Source organism: Eucalyptus grandis, chromosome 6, assembly GCF_016545825.1.
Source record: "Eucalyptus grandis isolate ANBG69807.140 chromosome 6, ASM1654582v1, whole genome shotgun sequence".
NCBI lineage: Eukaryota > Viridiplantae > Streptophyta > Magnoliopsida > Myrtales > Myrtaceae > Eucalyptus > Eucalyptus grandis.
In genome coordinates, this window is record NC_052617.1 from 39,494,224 (window position 1) to 39,511,305 (window position 17,082).

General features: G+C 39.0%; 1 protein-coding gene across 1 annotated transcript; it reads right to left on the reverse strand.

Annotated features, from left to right (window-relative positions):
• Positions 1–6,593: 6,593 nt before the first annotated feature.
• Positions 6,594–7,230, reverse strand: LOC104449669 (non-specific lipid-transfer protein 2). Its single transcript, XM_010063903.3, is given in 2 exon segments — positions 6,594–6,971; positions 6,974–7,230. Coding segments are annotated over 2 exon segments (309 nt in total). The 5' UTR covers positions 7,140–7,230; the 3' UTR covers positions 6,594–6,828.
• Between the last annotated feature and the right edge of the window lie 9,852 nt (positions 7,231–17,082).

The window sequence follows — 17,082 nt, forward strand, 5'->3', positions numbered from 1 at the left end:
TTAAAGCATTATAATAGACAAGATTTGCTGAAGGAAAATTTAATTGCCAAATCGTGCTCCCGTAAAATTTTTGGATTGCACTGCAGAACGCTGCCCTTAAGATCGGACTGCCTGATTTAATTTAAATTAGTATAAAAGCCAGTCCTCCAGGATATAGTAAAGCAAATATCAAAACTAATATTGAGGGATACCAAACTGTAGAACACTAAATGAGAGTTCACGTCTTCAACTTCATAGCGTACAAACTATATATGTCATGGCAAGATCATCTCTTCACAACATAATTATCACGGCGATCTTGCTTTTTTCAACGGATTTAACTGGTAACTAGTACAATACTCATTCTTATCTCCGTATTCTCTCGGCGTCAAACATGGGAGATTTCAGGTTCCGGACATTAGCACGTGGGGTACGGAACGCCGCAGACTCGCATGACCCGTTTGCCGTCGGCGGAGTTGAGGTACTTTCGGAGGTTAGGGTTCCTGATGTACCCACAGAGGCATGGCCTCTGCTCTCGCATCTTGCTGCAGCACAGGGCCGACGGCTGCGCGGAAGATGTCATCGCGGGCACGCATGAGCTCAGCTGCGAGGCGCTGCACGTCACCGCTTCCGCTACATGGGCTCAATCTGCCGAGAGAAGCACAAGCACTGCCATGAGAGCTGCCACAAGCAAGCGTGGAGATGGGGAGGGATTGGATGGCTTGGCCATGATCTTCGATGGGAAGCAAGTGAAAGGGAGACTGGAGAGGACAGTGATGGTGTATGTTTTGAGGCCAAGGCGAGGGACGGGAGATTTATAGAGATGACACTCGAATTTAAATATCTCATAAATTATTTTGAATTAAATAGGCTAATCATATATTTTAAGAAGAATGAAACAATTATTAAATACCCAACTTCAAGTGCATGGATGCATGCAACATGTTTTGTGTTCTACTATGTACATGTGATGAGTAGCGGATTTCGTGTACGCATTTTCGTGCGAGGAATTGATCGAGATCATCCATCCTCCATTTATAAAATTCGAAATGTCTTTTTGTCGGTGCCTAATCTTTAAGGCTATATATTGCCTAATGATGGCCAAAATTCCAGGGCATCTTCGGCATGGGAACCACAATACTAATATACGTGGAAGGAAAAAAAGATGGTCGGTCTTTTCATTTTCAGAAAAAATTTCGTCTTGACTAATTTAAACATAAGGAATGATATTACAGATATGATGAATCACAATAAAGATACTGTGCATAGAACCACTTTATTTTTCATTACCTTGCAAATATTGCACATAAGTTTTCAATAATAATACAAGTTTAGCGAAAAGGGTTGTCATACTGTCTTCATTAATTTCAAAATGCCGACACATAACTGAATTCTAAAAATGCAGTCAATTTTAAAGATTCCGGCTACACACACTTGTCAATCGGCCAATATTGCTCATAGAGATTATAACGAAAGGAGGAAAAAAAGAACAACTCATCGACTCGGTGCTTCAAATCTAAAAAGAAAGTGAAAACCCAATTTTCCACTAACTCAATTTTCCACACTCAATGCGAACCCAATTTTAGCCAGCTCCGAAAGAGAGAGAGAGAGAGGATTCATTTCCTCTATGAAATGGAATGCCCCTAAATTTCAGTCGATGGCAGCATCGTTATCATCGCATAGAATTTTCAAACCAGCAGCCTTCATATATTGTAGCAATCCACTTTAATTCATTCAATTTCAACGGCCGGTCACACGATAGAACTTGATTGTCTTAGCAACCCACTAGACTAAGGAATTTGGGATACTTCAAATTGACTCTCTCGTAAAACATCAACATGTCTATATAAATATATATCTGCAATGAAACAGGTTAACTCCGACAAATCTTGAGAAAGTCCATAAAAGACAAGTTCAATACCCCATCATAATGAAGTGCTACTGGTAGTGAAATCGAATGCTATCATAAGATTTATTGTACCAATCAAATATCAGTCCTAGGACTTCAATTTCCTCTAACAGCAGCTCTTTTCTACCAGTATATGTTATCACCTTACATGACCTTGTATCATATCATGCATATTTGAAATCAACTCGTTTTTAAGCTAAGCTTAAATGAAAAGGCCATTTTTCTTCTTCATCCATGATTAGAGGATATTTCTTCTGAGGAAAAAGTGCCAAAAAGTCCTAAACCTTTTGGCTTTGTGCCGATTTAGTTCTAAACATTTTTTGGTGCCGATTTAGTCCTAAACCTTTTACGTCATGCCAATTCAGTCATTTCCAGCCAATTTTGGCCAGATTTTGCTGGCGGACGCCGACCGGCTGATGTGGCCTAATCGGCGCTAACGTGTACAACTTTTAATAATATTTTAATATTTTTGAATATTTTTTTTTTTTTATTTTTATTTTTATTTTGTTCTTTTTATTTTCTTTTCTTTTTCTTCTCATCTTCTTCCTCCCGCCGGTTGCCGGAGCTCGGCGGGCGAGCCTCGCCAACTCGGCTCGAGGCCAGCTACCTTGGAGAACCCTAGGAATCACAAAACCCCCACCCCGACGGATTGCCGCCGTGGGAGAAACAGCAAAAATCCGGGGCGGAGCCACGCGACCGAAGACACCCCGAGCTCCCGTAAACCCTAGAGATGACGACGATGACGAGCAGAGGAGGGAGGAAATTTCTAGGGCGAGATTGGGATCGGAGAACGGAGCCGGGAGGAGTCTAGGCGGCCTCGCGCCAGCCGGCGGGGCTCACCCTCGCCGGCCATGGGCGAGGCTCACCCGCAGCCATTGGTGAGGTGGCCGGCGAGGTCGACCTCGCCGCCCATCACCTCGGCGACCGGCTGGAGGAAGAAGATGAGAAGAAAAAAAAAAAAAAAAAAAAGAAAAAATAAAATAAAAAATATTCAAAAATATTAAAATATTATTAAAAGTTGTACACGTCAAGACCGATCAGCCACGTCGGTTGGTCAGGCGTCCGATCAACAAAATCAGGCCAAAATTGACCGGAAATGACTAAATTGGTACAACGTAAAAATATTTAGGACTAAATCGGCACAAAGCCAAAAGGTTTAGGACTTTTATGACACTTTTCCCTTTCCTCCGATCAGTTTTCTAATTAGTTGGGTCATAAATATGGACGTTGATCCGATTTCTTTTTGGCTTTGGACGAAGTCAACTTAATTTACCCTTCCACTCAAGGGAAATGATGAAGGCGGTCTGACAACGCTTATGAAATTTTCCGAAGGCAGTCCGCAATTTCGGCTCGACTATTGACTTGGAGTCAACTCATTCTATCATCCCAGTCAAAAAAGACCAACCCAAACCCACTTATTTTTTTTCAAAAGAAAATTATTTTCGTTACTCGAAAGAATACATAAGAAGTGTGTAATCTTCATGATAAAATAAATCGAAACAGAAAAAATACTTAGAAGCAAACCTAAATTCAGAAAACAATAAGGATCGACGAAGCACCAATAAAGTTAAATGCATACTCATTCCACAAAAACGGATCTATTTAGCAAAATAATTGACTGCCGATCACTAGTATACACTGGAAATTCCTTCATCAATAACTATGACGTTGCCAATTGTTAATAAACACCTAGGCTCGGCTGTTTTTACATCATTGCCTTATAGAGACGTCAATGTTTCTATGATCATCATTGAAGCAAGAGACAAAAAAACCTGTACATGAACAGAGCAAGGGTATATCAACTTCCCAAGAGCATATTCATTAAACTCCCAAATTTAGATTGGGAATAGCACCCAAATCTATAACTAGATCAAGAAAGTTCGAATTCTCAAATCAAGAACTAGATGTAGAGAAAAGAGCTCCCAAATCTAAATCAAGAGAGAGAAAAAGTAAGGAAAGAACAATAAAATGCAAACAAAATCAACAAGAGAGGGAGAGGAGGGTGGGACTAGCTCAAACCCTTCTTCTTGGTTGAACGTTGAAGAAGACGATGGAGAGAAACGAGTGGAGAGAGAAGACTTTTGCTCCCACCCACTCATTGGCGAACTATGCTATTTCATTATCTATCATCATTAGTCCCCGACCTTACGTTGGGCATTCCAGGCGGAGAGAGACAGAGAGAGAGAGAGAGAGAGGACAGCAGCATCTCGCCAATGGAAGTTTGATGATTATATTTTTCGAGACTGTAAGAAGCATAATTATTCAAAAGACAATTCTTCAAAGGGAACAAAAACATTCAAGCATGCTTATAATCTCAATGCTTAATTGCTTCAAAAACCCTATACAATTCTTTACTTGCACCCTCAACTTGAAAAACTTTCAATTTTAACTTGAACTCGAATTTCATTTTCTAAATAACCCCTAGCTTTTATGACCAACAGGTGTCAAATGTCAAATCTAGATATATGAAAGGGAAAAAGTCATGAAAAACCTTGAACTTTGCTTAAAGTGACACATTTACCCCAAACTTTTTTGTGACGTGAAAACCCCAAACTTTCCAAACCGTGACACATTTACCCCATCAATGACATTTTTGTCTTTTATTCTATTTTTCCTTTTTCTTTTTTTTTTTTTTTCTTTTTTTCTTTTTCTTCCCTCCGCCGGCCATGGCGGAGGGAAGCCGGCGTCCGGTGACCTCGCCGGCGTCGGGCGAGGACAGCCCTTGCCGGATCTCGCGAGGGCAAGGACACCCTTGCCCGACGCGGGCGAGGGCCACCTAGCCCGACACCAGCGAGGGCAGCCCTCGCTGGACGCCGGCTTCCCTTCGCCGGCCAGCCGGCGGAGAGAAGAGAGAAGAAAAAAAAATTTAAAAATTTTTAAAAATGAAAAGACCAAAATGCCCTCTAATTTTGGGGTGAATGTGTCACATAATGAAAGTTCAGGATTTTTTGTGTCACAAAAAAAAAAAGTTTAGGTAAATGTGTCATGGATGGCAAAGTTTGGGGTTTTTCACGTCACAAAAAAAAGTTTGGGGTAAATGTGTCACTTTGGGCAAAGTTCAGGGTTTTTCGTGGCTTTTTCCCTATATGAAAACCGATAACTTGACCTTTTCTTGATCCAAGCTTCTAGTGAGTAGAACATTTAAGTGAATTGCACATGTGAGTGTGTCTCCTTTTCTGTGTGTCTTTGTGTTGGTGTATGTACACTAGACCTATCAAAATGGGTTATAAATCCATTTCTTAACTAATATATGATGAACCCACCCTTTCCACATAGGAAATAGGAGGTGGGGGGGTTCGAATCTCCAATTTCTTAGGGGAGTTGGGATAGGGATAATTTAGTTTTAGGTGTGAGTTTGGACTCATACGCTGTATAAGGAGGTAAAATAAAAATCTGAGAGTGAGAATTAGAATAGGAGTAAAGTTAAACCGACAAAAAAAAAAAAAAAAAAAAAACTCATATTGGACGGATTGATTGGTTATATGAGTTAGTTATATTCAATAAATGAATTATATAAATTTACAATGATAATACCCAAAATAATATAAGTATTAAATGGGTTCACAACTTATATAAACCCATCTGCCTCTTTGACTCTCTCTTGCCCTCATTCTATCTCAAGTTCACTCGTTTCACACTCTTACATCAATTTGGGCATAGATTTGATCCAACATGAAGTTGTCTTAGTAATATTGGTCAAGTCAGGTAATCAATTTGGATCGGACAATTTTCGACCCAACTCAACACACCTATTTGACGGATCTAGCGTACACATGCACATTTGCTATGCATGAAGAGAGATAGAGCCAGAAGAATTAATCAAATAAATGATATCAAATTTTGCGCTTTTTCCACCCTATTGACTCCCAACACTCTTACAATCTTGAATTGAACGCACTATCCATTGTGGAACCCACTATAATTTTAGGTTATTTATTACCTTTTCTCCATTTGTTCTTTGGCTTCAGTTTTACTGAAAAAGACAGAATTATCAACATCCCTCTCAAATAACTTCTTTGTTTTTTTTTTCTTTTTTACCCTAACGATTTCTTCCACGCCCAAATTTTTCAACAATTTCTTCATGTTCGCCTTTTTGTGAACTTATTCTTCATCGTCCATTTGCATTATAGTCTAATCAACTGCTCTAATCTAAGCAAGCACTAATCATTCATCGGAGTAGAGGGATGTTAGTTTTATTTGCGAAAATTTTGCTTCATATCCCTAGGTTCTCCTCAAAATTCTCCATGTCAATTGGCCAAGAATAGGGTAACAATCGAGAGTCCATTGGACAAGCCATTAAAATATTGAACCCCCTCAAAGAAGGCCTTACCAAATTGCTGTTCAGTCAGTCTACGAGAGAGAGAGAGAGAGAGGATATTTGCATTGACGATACGGTGAACAGAGCTAATTACCGTGGTTCAGGGGAATTGCTGAGGACTTGCAATCATTTATTTGTTCTCGATTCTTTATCATTTATAAACTCTGTTTCGGCAGGTTAATCGGTTCAATTTAGGGATGAATTGATCTATTAACAAAGAGAAAGCAAAATACTGGTAGTGCCAACATGTAATGGGTTGGAGTTAACCCTGGCGTGATAGCAACCTGTGTTGTCTCGAAAGCCAAACCTTCCCGAAGCGACGAGGGCATTAAACTCGTCGGGAGTTCTAATACCAGCATTCATATGAGGGCTTACCAGACCGTAAAGTAAAGAAAAAATTAAACTAATTTTAAAGCACACCAAATTGTAGAACACCAAATAAGGGTTTCACTTCATAGAGTACAACTATATAGATCATTGCAACATCATCTGATTGCAATCAGATTGCTCTCCGGCAATCTTGCTCGTCTCTTTATTTCAACTTATTTAACTAGTAAACCATACTCGTCCTTATCTTCGTATTCTCTCGGCATCGAACGTGGAGGTTCCCAGTTCCGGAGACTTAGCACGTCGGGTACGGGACGCCGCAGGTGCGCGCAACCCGCTTGGCGTTGGGTGAGGTGACATACTGCCGCAGATTCGGATTCCTGATGTACCCGCAGAGGCACGGCCTCTGCTCTCGCAGCTTGCTACAGCACAGCGCCGAGGAGGCGCGGACGACGTGATTGCGGAGACACACGAGCTCAGCTCCGTGGCGCTGCACGTCACCGCTTCCGCTACTTGGGCCTGATCTGGCGAGAGAAGCACAAGCACCGCCACGAGAGCGGCCGCAAGCAACCGTGGAGATGGGGAGGGATCGGATGGCTTGGCCATGATCTTCAGAGGGAAGCGAAGTGGAAAGGAGATTGAAATCAGGGGAGAGAGCGCGTGGGGACTGGAGAGGTTGGTGGGGGCGTATGTTGTGTGGCCAAGGCAAGAGATAGTGGATTTATAAGGACGGCACTTCAATTAAATGTCGCATAACTTATTTTGAAAAGAAATTACAATAGGCTAATAATACAATTATAGAGGCTTGGTTGCATCCTTGCGACGTGTTTTGGGCTCTAGTGCATTTTGTGTCAGGCATTCTAGTACACAAGGAATAGACCACCCCCACCTGTAGACGTTGAATTGTATCGCTGTCGGCTCTCTACCTTTTAAGGCTACATTTATTGCCTAATGAGCGCCTTGTTTCTCGGGGCATCTTCGACCATGGGAACCACAATAATAATATATAATATACATGGAGGAAAAAAAAGAAAAAAAAAGAGAGAGAACGAAAGATGGTCAGTGCTTTTATTATTAGAATTCCTTTCGTGAAAAGGATCACTTTCTTTGTTATTGCCTTGCAAACCTTACTCATAAGTTTCAGAATTGAGATTTTATTACATCTGTGTTAATTTCAATGTGCCGACCCGTGAAGTTGAATTTCATTTAGAGAACATGAATTAATTTTAAAGACTTCGTGTGCACACATGTATCAATCATCAGACATCATCTATGGAGCTTATTTTTCATTACGAGGGATTGATAGAAAAAGAAAAAAAATCATTAGCATAGTGCTTTAAATCTTAAAAAAAGTGAAAATTCAATTTTTTCACTAAACTTGATTTTGACTTAGACCATCGCATCAAATCTCCCTCAATGAAGGGAAAATATCCTTTCCTCTATCAAATGGAAAGCCACTAGAATTTAATAGATGGCAACATCATCATCGTTACTATTACATAGAATTTTCAAACCACCCTTCATCCGATTACTCCTGAAGGAGCATGGACCTCAGCAGGAGGATAACAAAGAAGATGATGGATGCTTCAAAGCGGCCAAAATAGATAGAGCAAGATAGGACTAGGCACATGCACGGTAGGCAAAACAACGCGGCAATCGACTTTAACTTCATTCGAGGTCAACTCTCAGCCACATGATAGAACATGGTTATCTTCGAATTCAACAGAATAGTTGGAAATTATTCTAACAGAAGCCGCCCGCGGGCGCAAGCCGGCTTGGTTCTCGCAAGTATTCGGAGAGCTAGAAACGAAGAACGGTTGCAAATGCGTTGAATACGTCCGCATGCCGGGAAACTTCCTCTTCACCAAATACAGGAAAAACTTGTTGGATTTTCCTATGATCTGCTCAACTGGAAGTCTACTTTGCTTTACTCTTCACGGCAAGAATGCCAATGTGAAGACGGTTAGATAAAGCTCGTGAAATTTCCCGAATGCCGCCAGAAATTTCGGTTTCTACTCTTGACTTGGAGTCAACCCATTCTATCTTCCAGTCATACACAGCTGTGCTAACCCACTCATTTGCAGCCACTTACATCGGTGTGCAAATCTGTCATTAGACATTATTGTCAATTAGGGGTGAGCATGGTCGAGTGAACATTTCTCACTCTAGATCCGAGAACCACCCACTAAAGACCAATTTTTTAAAATTAGAACCGAGAACCGCTCATTAATTTCATGGATTTACCTAGGAACCGGACCATCGGTCCAATCCGATTCATGGGTGAGTCTATAGAACTGGTTCCACCAAGCTCCACGCGTTAACACTATAATATGCAATAAAAAATTACATGACGGAATCACCTCATCAAATACACTTCCAATTAGAGCTAATAAACCAACTATAGTAGTATGTCAGAAAGTGTGTAAGCAAGAGAGCAAACTCACAAACTTGTTACAAGTGGGCATATTAGCATGTAGCCTAGGGATTTAGGATTTTTCATTTTTTAAATTAAAAATTAAATATATATTATATACCATCGGTCTTGTCCAAGTGGGCAGTTCCACACTTGCAACTAGGAACCAAGAATTGGACCGGTTCCTTAAGAATCACTGTTTCTTAGGCGGTCTAGGCAATTCCGGTTCCTTCGTACACCCTATTATTAGCCCTCGACCTTACATTGGGCATGCCATGTAGAGAGAGAGAGAGAGAGAGAGAGAGAGTAACGTCTTTCCAACTGAAAGCATGGTGGTAACGATTTTCAAGACGATAAGAGGCATATAGAAGAGATATATGTGCTGGAATTCTTAAAATTTATCAACAAAATGTTATTAAGTTATAAAATTTACAAATAATACAATCAAATCATAATACTTGTCAAATTGGTACACTCAAATTCTTTCATAAACTTCATTCATTTAGATTAATGAAAAATGTTACTGTCGCTTTTTTTAATATTTTCTATCCCAACATGGCGATGATGTGGATTAAATTCTGATTGTTTAAACCAAAATACTAATTAAATAAAATAAGATAAGTATTTTAAAAAAACACACACACACAAAAAGGGGGGGGACAAACCAAAGGCGTTGTCCTTGCCATTGTCGCCCTCGTCACCAACCGATGAGGGCCAATGAAAACCTGTCGAGCCCTGGTGACCCGTGTCCAAATTTGGATGAAGGTCATTAGCCCTGCCGAGGCCCTCGCGACCTCGTCACCAACCGATGAGGGCCAATGAAACCTGTCGAGCCCTGGTGACCCGTGTCCAAATTTGGATGAAGGTCATTAGCCCTGGCTGAGGCCCGGCGACCCCCACCAGCCCTTTTTGACGAGGGTGGGGGCGGCGAAAAGGGCCAGCCCTTCCCTTGCCTCCTTTTATTATATTTTCTAAAATATTTTTATTTAATTTAATTAAAATTTTGGCTAAAAATTATAATTTAATCCAAAATGGTGTCATTTTAGCCTTGTGTTCCATGTTTTGGTCACTTCATCGCCATATAGAAGAGAGTAACTATTAGAAAAGCCATGTCAACAATTTTCATTAATCTAAATAGACAGAGTTAACAAAATAACTCAATTGTACAAATTTAAAAAGTTTTAAGTCTTGAGTATACTTTTTTATATATTTTAAGAACTCGATTGCACTTTGTTAAAAGTTTTAAGACTTTCGGAGCACATATCTCTTATGAAAAGACCATTCTTCAAAGGGACCATTAAGCTTTTGAGCAGAGATATTTTTGGTAACTAATAATTTTTATATTATTTGGGTGATATTGTTGTTTAGACATAATAAATTATTTTAGTAAGAAATATTGAAATTAGATTATTGTCAAATCACAGTTTTTTTTTTTTTTTTGAAATAGCCCGCTAAATTCATGAATCATGTAGTGTACAAGTCGAAATCTAATTAAATGGCCTTACATTCATCCCTCAAATATTTACATGCGGTTTTATCATCTAAAGAAGGGATAAGGCTTCTTTTTTTCCATTTCATAGTTATGGTATCTGTAAATTCAGCCCAAGTTAAGGCTTCTTTTTTTCCATTTCATAGATGAAGCAATTTCTTTGGGGAAATGTGAGAGTTTTCAAGCTATAATTTTTTTATTAATTGAATATATTTCTTTCAATCATTTAATGACTCGCACCAAACGCAGGAGTTAGAAGGTACTCTCGTGTCAATATGATTATGATAATAGACAGGTGTAAAATTGTTAAGAGCCGCCCAAAAAAAAAACTATGGAAAGTAGAGGTGACAACATTTACTAGTGATGTGGTCGCTAAAGATAAAATAAAAATGCGCAAATCAACGTTTTGTCTGCCTTTCGACAAAAAAAAAAAAAAAACATTAAAGTTGTCATCGACCACAAAAAGAAAGCATTGAAGTTGATTGACTAGCCCAAATGAGAACTCCAGAATTTTTACCAGCGACTTTTAGCGCTCGAAAACGCGGAAACAATGGCAGTCAAAAAGAAAGTGGGAAATAAAGACCTGCTCTTTCTCATTTTTTTCTCTATGCTGGGATTGAATCGATTGAAGTCATCTACGCGTAAAAACTATCTGAAAACTGACCATTTCATCGAGGATGATCCTCCTGACTTTTGGACCTTCCCCGGAGCGTGTCTGTGAAGTTTCCTCTCATTAGATAATATTGTTAGACATTCTAAGATATTAGAGCTATTATTTAATATTTCATTACTTTCTAAAATAGTCAATTTCCTCATTAAATTACTTCATTTCCTATACTTATCGTTCGGATGTAAACACTCTTGACTCTAAGAAGTTATAAGTCGAGTCAATTGAGCAATGATATAGTTTTTATTGATTCTCTCTATCTCTCTTTAAGATCCTAGATTATTTACACATCTACCGAATATGCAGGGTAAAAATTTATAGGTTTTATGTGCAACACCCGATGAATGAATAAACGCCCAACAACCTCATTTTTCCTCAAAATAAAATGGTAAATCATCAAGCAGATCACAAAATTGAGGCAAAAATATGAATGCAGTCCCAAAAGATTAGTAACAACAAGCGGTCACATGATAAGAAGATGTCGTGCATGAAGACAGATCGCCATGTGCGAGGACCCATGAACGTATAAGTGATCCTACAATGACCATTTACCAATCACTTTGTGTGTGTCCTATGTTTTTCGAGTGAATGAATGATCATCATGTGATGAGAAGCCGTTCGATAAATCAAGTACTCATCCACTTAATTAACATATTTAATATTCAATGTGGTTCTACCATATCAATTAGTAGATCGAGTCCATATACCAATCTTTATTTACATAATAATATACATAAAGCATGTGGACCAAATTCTGCTACTCGAGGGATCCTACAAGAGCAATCGTTTGAGGAGCTCTGGATTCCCCAATATATCCTGAGAAACCGATAGCTATCAAACTTGATGTTTATTTGCTCCCGGAAATTCTTGCCAACCACATGGCTTATTTCTCCCGTGATTTTTAACAATAGCTGGGAAGGGCCAAAGCTCGAGAGCTAGTCAACGTCTCAATCAACTTTCTATAAAGTTCAATTACTTTAAACTGTCACGTGAAATTTTCAAATACATAAGGGATTACTTTAGAACAACGTGATAGGTGAGATTTGCTGAAGGAAATTTTAATAGACAAGTTGTACTCCCGTCAAAACTTTGAATTGCACTAGAGAACGCTGGTCTTAGGGATGGACTGTCGGATTTTTTTTTTTTAACAAAAAAGAAAGGAAGTCCATGAAGAGATAGGCTTAGCTCAAAATTGATCATATCAATTGGCCCAAAAATGGGTACAATTAAGGCGTATTTAATAACGTTTTTGCTCCATGAAATAATTTTTTTGAACGAAATAATTTTTTTTTTTATTCGGGGAATAATTTCTGAGTAAAAATGCACTTGGTAAGCGCAAAAAATTTCTACTTCAGAAATAGAAATGTGTTTTGTAAACTTGGATAATTTTTTTATTTCTTTTAATTTTTCAATATTTTATTATATTTTCCTTTTTTTTTCTTTCTTTTTTCTTTTTCTTTTTTTCCTTCTTTCTCTTTGTGGCGGGTCACCAGCCACGGCGGCAACCAATGACCGGGCGAGCGAGCTCCTAGCAAGCTCGCCGGAGCGTCACATGGCCACCGAGGCCATCGGCGAGAAGCCTTGCCGGCCCTTGTGGTGGCCTGGCGAGGCTCAGGCAAGGTCACCGACCCTCGCCCGACCCGGTGGCTAAGCGACCGGCCAAAAGGAAGAAGAAGAAGAAGAAGAAGAAAGAAAGAGAAGAAAAAATAGGAGAGAGAAAAATTATTTCTCGGAATTGTTCCGGGAACAAAAATTTTTATCAAATGTGTTTCTATTCTTTTTTTGTTCCTTAGAACAAAAGAACATAAATTTTTGTTTTGGGGAACGAAACAAAGTTTGCCAAACAAACCCTTAAAAGCCCTATTTGGCGATCAGGGTCACCGCAACCAGATCGAGCGGCCCCAACGACCTCTGCATGGAGGTCGCGGTGCGGCGGGTCACGCGACCTTCCGGCAAGGCGACCCGCCATGCTGCGACCTTTGTGCGGAGGTCGCCGAGGCCGCTCGATCTGGTTGCAGTGACCCTCACTAACCGCTTGCCCCTTGCCGGACCGCCTGCCCCTCGCAGGCAGTAACTAGCCAATTCTCTTTTTTCTTTTTTTTTCCTTTTTTTTAATAACAAAAGTCTTTTGCAAAGTTAATTTGTCCAAAGACTATTTTGCTCAAACATACTTCATAATAGACTTTCACAAATACGATTTACCAAACACTATTTGCATTTTCAAAAACCCCTTTAGCTCAAAGACCTTTACATTTTCTCAATGACTTTCCCCAAAAGTGAGTACTAAACTCATTCGCAGATAGGATTCGCCCCGGTGGCCACCCTTCTAACATAAAAGGGAGGTGAGGATTCAAAACCTTCTCGGGGGATGGGGTGGGGGCCAAAAGTGAGTTTCGGCTACCAAATCAGTGAGTGTAGAGTAGGGGGGCCCCAAAAAAAAACTCATTCGCGGAAGGCCTTACCAAATCGCTGTATGGGGGGGGTTGTAGAGATAGAGAGAGCCAATTATAATAGTTCAAAAGGCCAATTATAATAGTTCAAAAGAAGTGCAACTGAAGAACACTAAATAAGACGTCGTCTCTTCAACTTCATAGGACACAACTATATAGGTCATGGCAACATCATGTCGTTGAAACATGATTATTACAGCAATCTTGCTTGTTTCTTTATTTCAGCTTATTTAATCAGTAACTACTACATCTTCATTCTTATTTTCATATTCTCTCGGCATCGAGCATGGGAGCTTCTAGGTTCCGGACACTAGCACGTTGGGGACGCGACGCCGCAGGTAGAAGCAACCCGTTTGGCGTTGGGAGAGGTGAAGTACTGTTTGAGATTTGGATCCTTGATGTACCCGCAGAGGCATGGTCTCTGCTCTCGAAGCTTGCTACAGCACAGAGCCGATGGAGCTGCAGAGGATGTGATCGCGGGCAGGCACGGGCTCAGCTCCGTGGCGCTGCACGTCACTGCTTCCACTACTTGGGCTCGATCTGCCGAGAGAAACACGAGCACCGCCATGAGAGCGGCCGCAAGCAAGCGTGGAGAAGGGGAGCGATTGGATGGCTTGGCCATAACCTTCAATGGGAAGCAAGTGAAAAGGAGATAGAAATTAGTGGGAGAGTTGTGGAGACTGGAGAGGCAGGGGGGGTGTGTGTTTTGTGGAGCGATAGGAGAATTATAGAGATGGCACTTCAATTTCAATCAACAATTAGAGTTAACGGAAAAACTATCCAAAAAAAAAAAAAAAAAATTACACTATTCGACATGATGTATATACTATTTGGTACAGTTTGGCACTATTTGAAACTATCGCAGAAACGAAAGATGTAAGATAAGAGTATGCTAGAAGCAAGATCTTGTTTGTCAATATAAGAATCAAATAATTGGCCATTGTCGGCCACTAAGAGTTTGTAAGATTGTATTATTTGTTACTACTTGGCACTATTTGGCACTATAGCAGAAACGAAAGATGTAAAATAAGAGTGTGCTAGAAGCAAGATTTTCATCTGTCACTATAAGAGTCAAATAATTGGATATTGTCGGCTACTAAGAGTCTGTAAGATTGTTTTCAGTGTTTGCCCCTGTAAGGCAATGCCCATAAATGTTAAGGGGCGGAGTACACCCTCTCCAAAAGTAATATTATGTGGTTTGCTATGAATCCCTAAAACATCTCTCCTCTCTTCTTTTTTAACTGGTATAATTCTTTAAAATTAGGAATGTTCCTGTCAATTTTGATAGTATGCTCTGCACTTACCACAATATTAAACTTGTGCATTAACATTTTGCCACCCTAAAATTTTTAGTATTATGAGTAAAAAAATGAAAATGAATTTGGTGGCTGACAAGCAGTCTCTATTTGGAGGCCAAGGAAAAGTCGCGCATGTGGGCTAGCATAACCACTACAAATCCTATTTTCGTTTTCTCAGGATTGTATTCTCTTGTGAGTAGGCTATGTCCATAAGAGAATAAGTAAATCAGTTATGATGTGTGACATTCTTAGATTCATCACTGAGTTGGTAATAAGACTTGTATTGACATATTAGTTCTCTCAAGAGAATTGATTGTCCCAATCAATCTCTAGGTTCTACAAGCCATAATTGATATCTAGTAATATGTCATGACTACCCAAACAGTGTGAATGCTTTGAGAACGTAATGAACCTCTTAACTTTGGCTATAATGTAATTCAATCCCTCTATCTTAACGATCATGGAATATATGTCAAGTCACAAATTCAATCATTTGCAAAAACTTGATTAACTTGCATTTATACAAGACCTAAACAATTCATTCTCAGTTATAACCTCGGCCGAAGATTTCAATGCAGTGTTATAATTAGATCGTATAGGATATCATTATTGTACCCTACATGTATGAAAGAGACAGATATCATACTGCGCAAACGTGTAACTTCGTATATGAATTAACTTTGACCATTAGGTACAGAGACAGATCAATAAGCCGCTAATATGCAAACCTGTGAACCATAACTGTCCAACAAACAAGTTAATATTGTGTTTTAGGTCTAAGGATTATTTAAACAAGATCAAAGCATGAACTATTAAACATTGACCACGCCAAAAGTTTCCATGTCACTAATTGTTCTATACGTGTTACGTTTAATGAACTTGTCTGCTATGAGTACATGTGTTCTAACTCAAGCATCATAATATCTAATGACTCATGACTCGTCATTACCTTAAGCATCCAATACTTAATGATGAAACTAAGAACACATCAGTATCAACAGAATTATTAATATCCACTCAATGATCCATCAACTAAAAATGGTTTAAAGATTCAATCTAATTGTGAACCCATCATGCATATTCTTAACATTTCAAAAAAAGGTCCAGTCACAGCTGATCTAATGGAATCATATATATATATATATATCTTTGCCATTAATTAAATAATAAGATTGACAACACAATTGAAATCCCTAACATGTAATTATTACATGGTAATTTAGAGCTTACATCCAACAAAAACACTACACGAACAACTGTGCAATGGATCACTTTCTTTTTCGTTACCTTGCAACTCTTATGTATAAGTTTTCAATATTGATACTAGTCTAGCAAACGGGGATATTTTTATTACGCCTACATTAATTTCAACTTGTTGACACATGAAATTTGGTACTATTTAGACTAATTTTTAGCACACAGAGCAGTCGTTAATTTTTAAGATTTGGACTGCACACACTTATTAATCATCTCATTTAGCTAGTGGAGTTTATTTTTCATTAGAAGTGATAGTAAGAAAAAAAAGGAAAAAAAAAAATTAAAGGGTGAAAATTAAAAAAAAGAAAAGTTATAAACCTATTGCAATTGTACCAGCTCAATCCTAATTTTTTTAATTGTCATCTAGCCAATGTTTAGTATTATTAGTAAATAAATAAATAATTCAAAAATTATTGATATATTATTAAAAATTATCCATATCAGTATCGGATGTGCCACGTAGGACGGCCAGTATCCATATTAGCAATTTTTAGTCAAAATTGGTAAGATGAACTGAACTGGTATAAATGCAAAAAGTTTATTACGACTTAAATAGTAAAATAAAAAGGTTTATGACTGAATTGATACAATTATAATTAGTTTAGAATTTTTTGGTAATTTTCCTTAAATCTAATGTAGAGTGAAAACCGAATTTTCCACTCTCAGGGGGGACTTCATTTCCAATGAGGCGGTCGCATGAAACCTCCCTTCATTTCCTCGTCGAGATGGAACGCCATTACATTATAATTGATGGCAACATCATCATCATAGAATTTGCAAACCACCCTTCATTCGATTACTCCTGAAGGGGCATGGACCTCGGTAGGAGAATAACAAAGAAGAATACGGATGCATCAAAGGGGGCAAAATAGAGAGAGAGAGAGAGAGAGAGAGAGAGAGAGAGAGAGAGAGAGAGAGAGAGAGAGAGAGAGGAGGTGGAGGCGTAGCCATCAACTGTAGTTCATTCACTTTCGA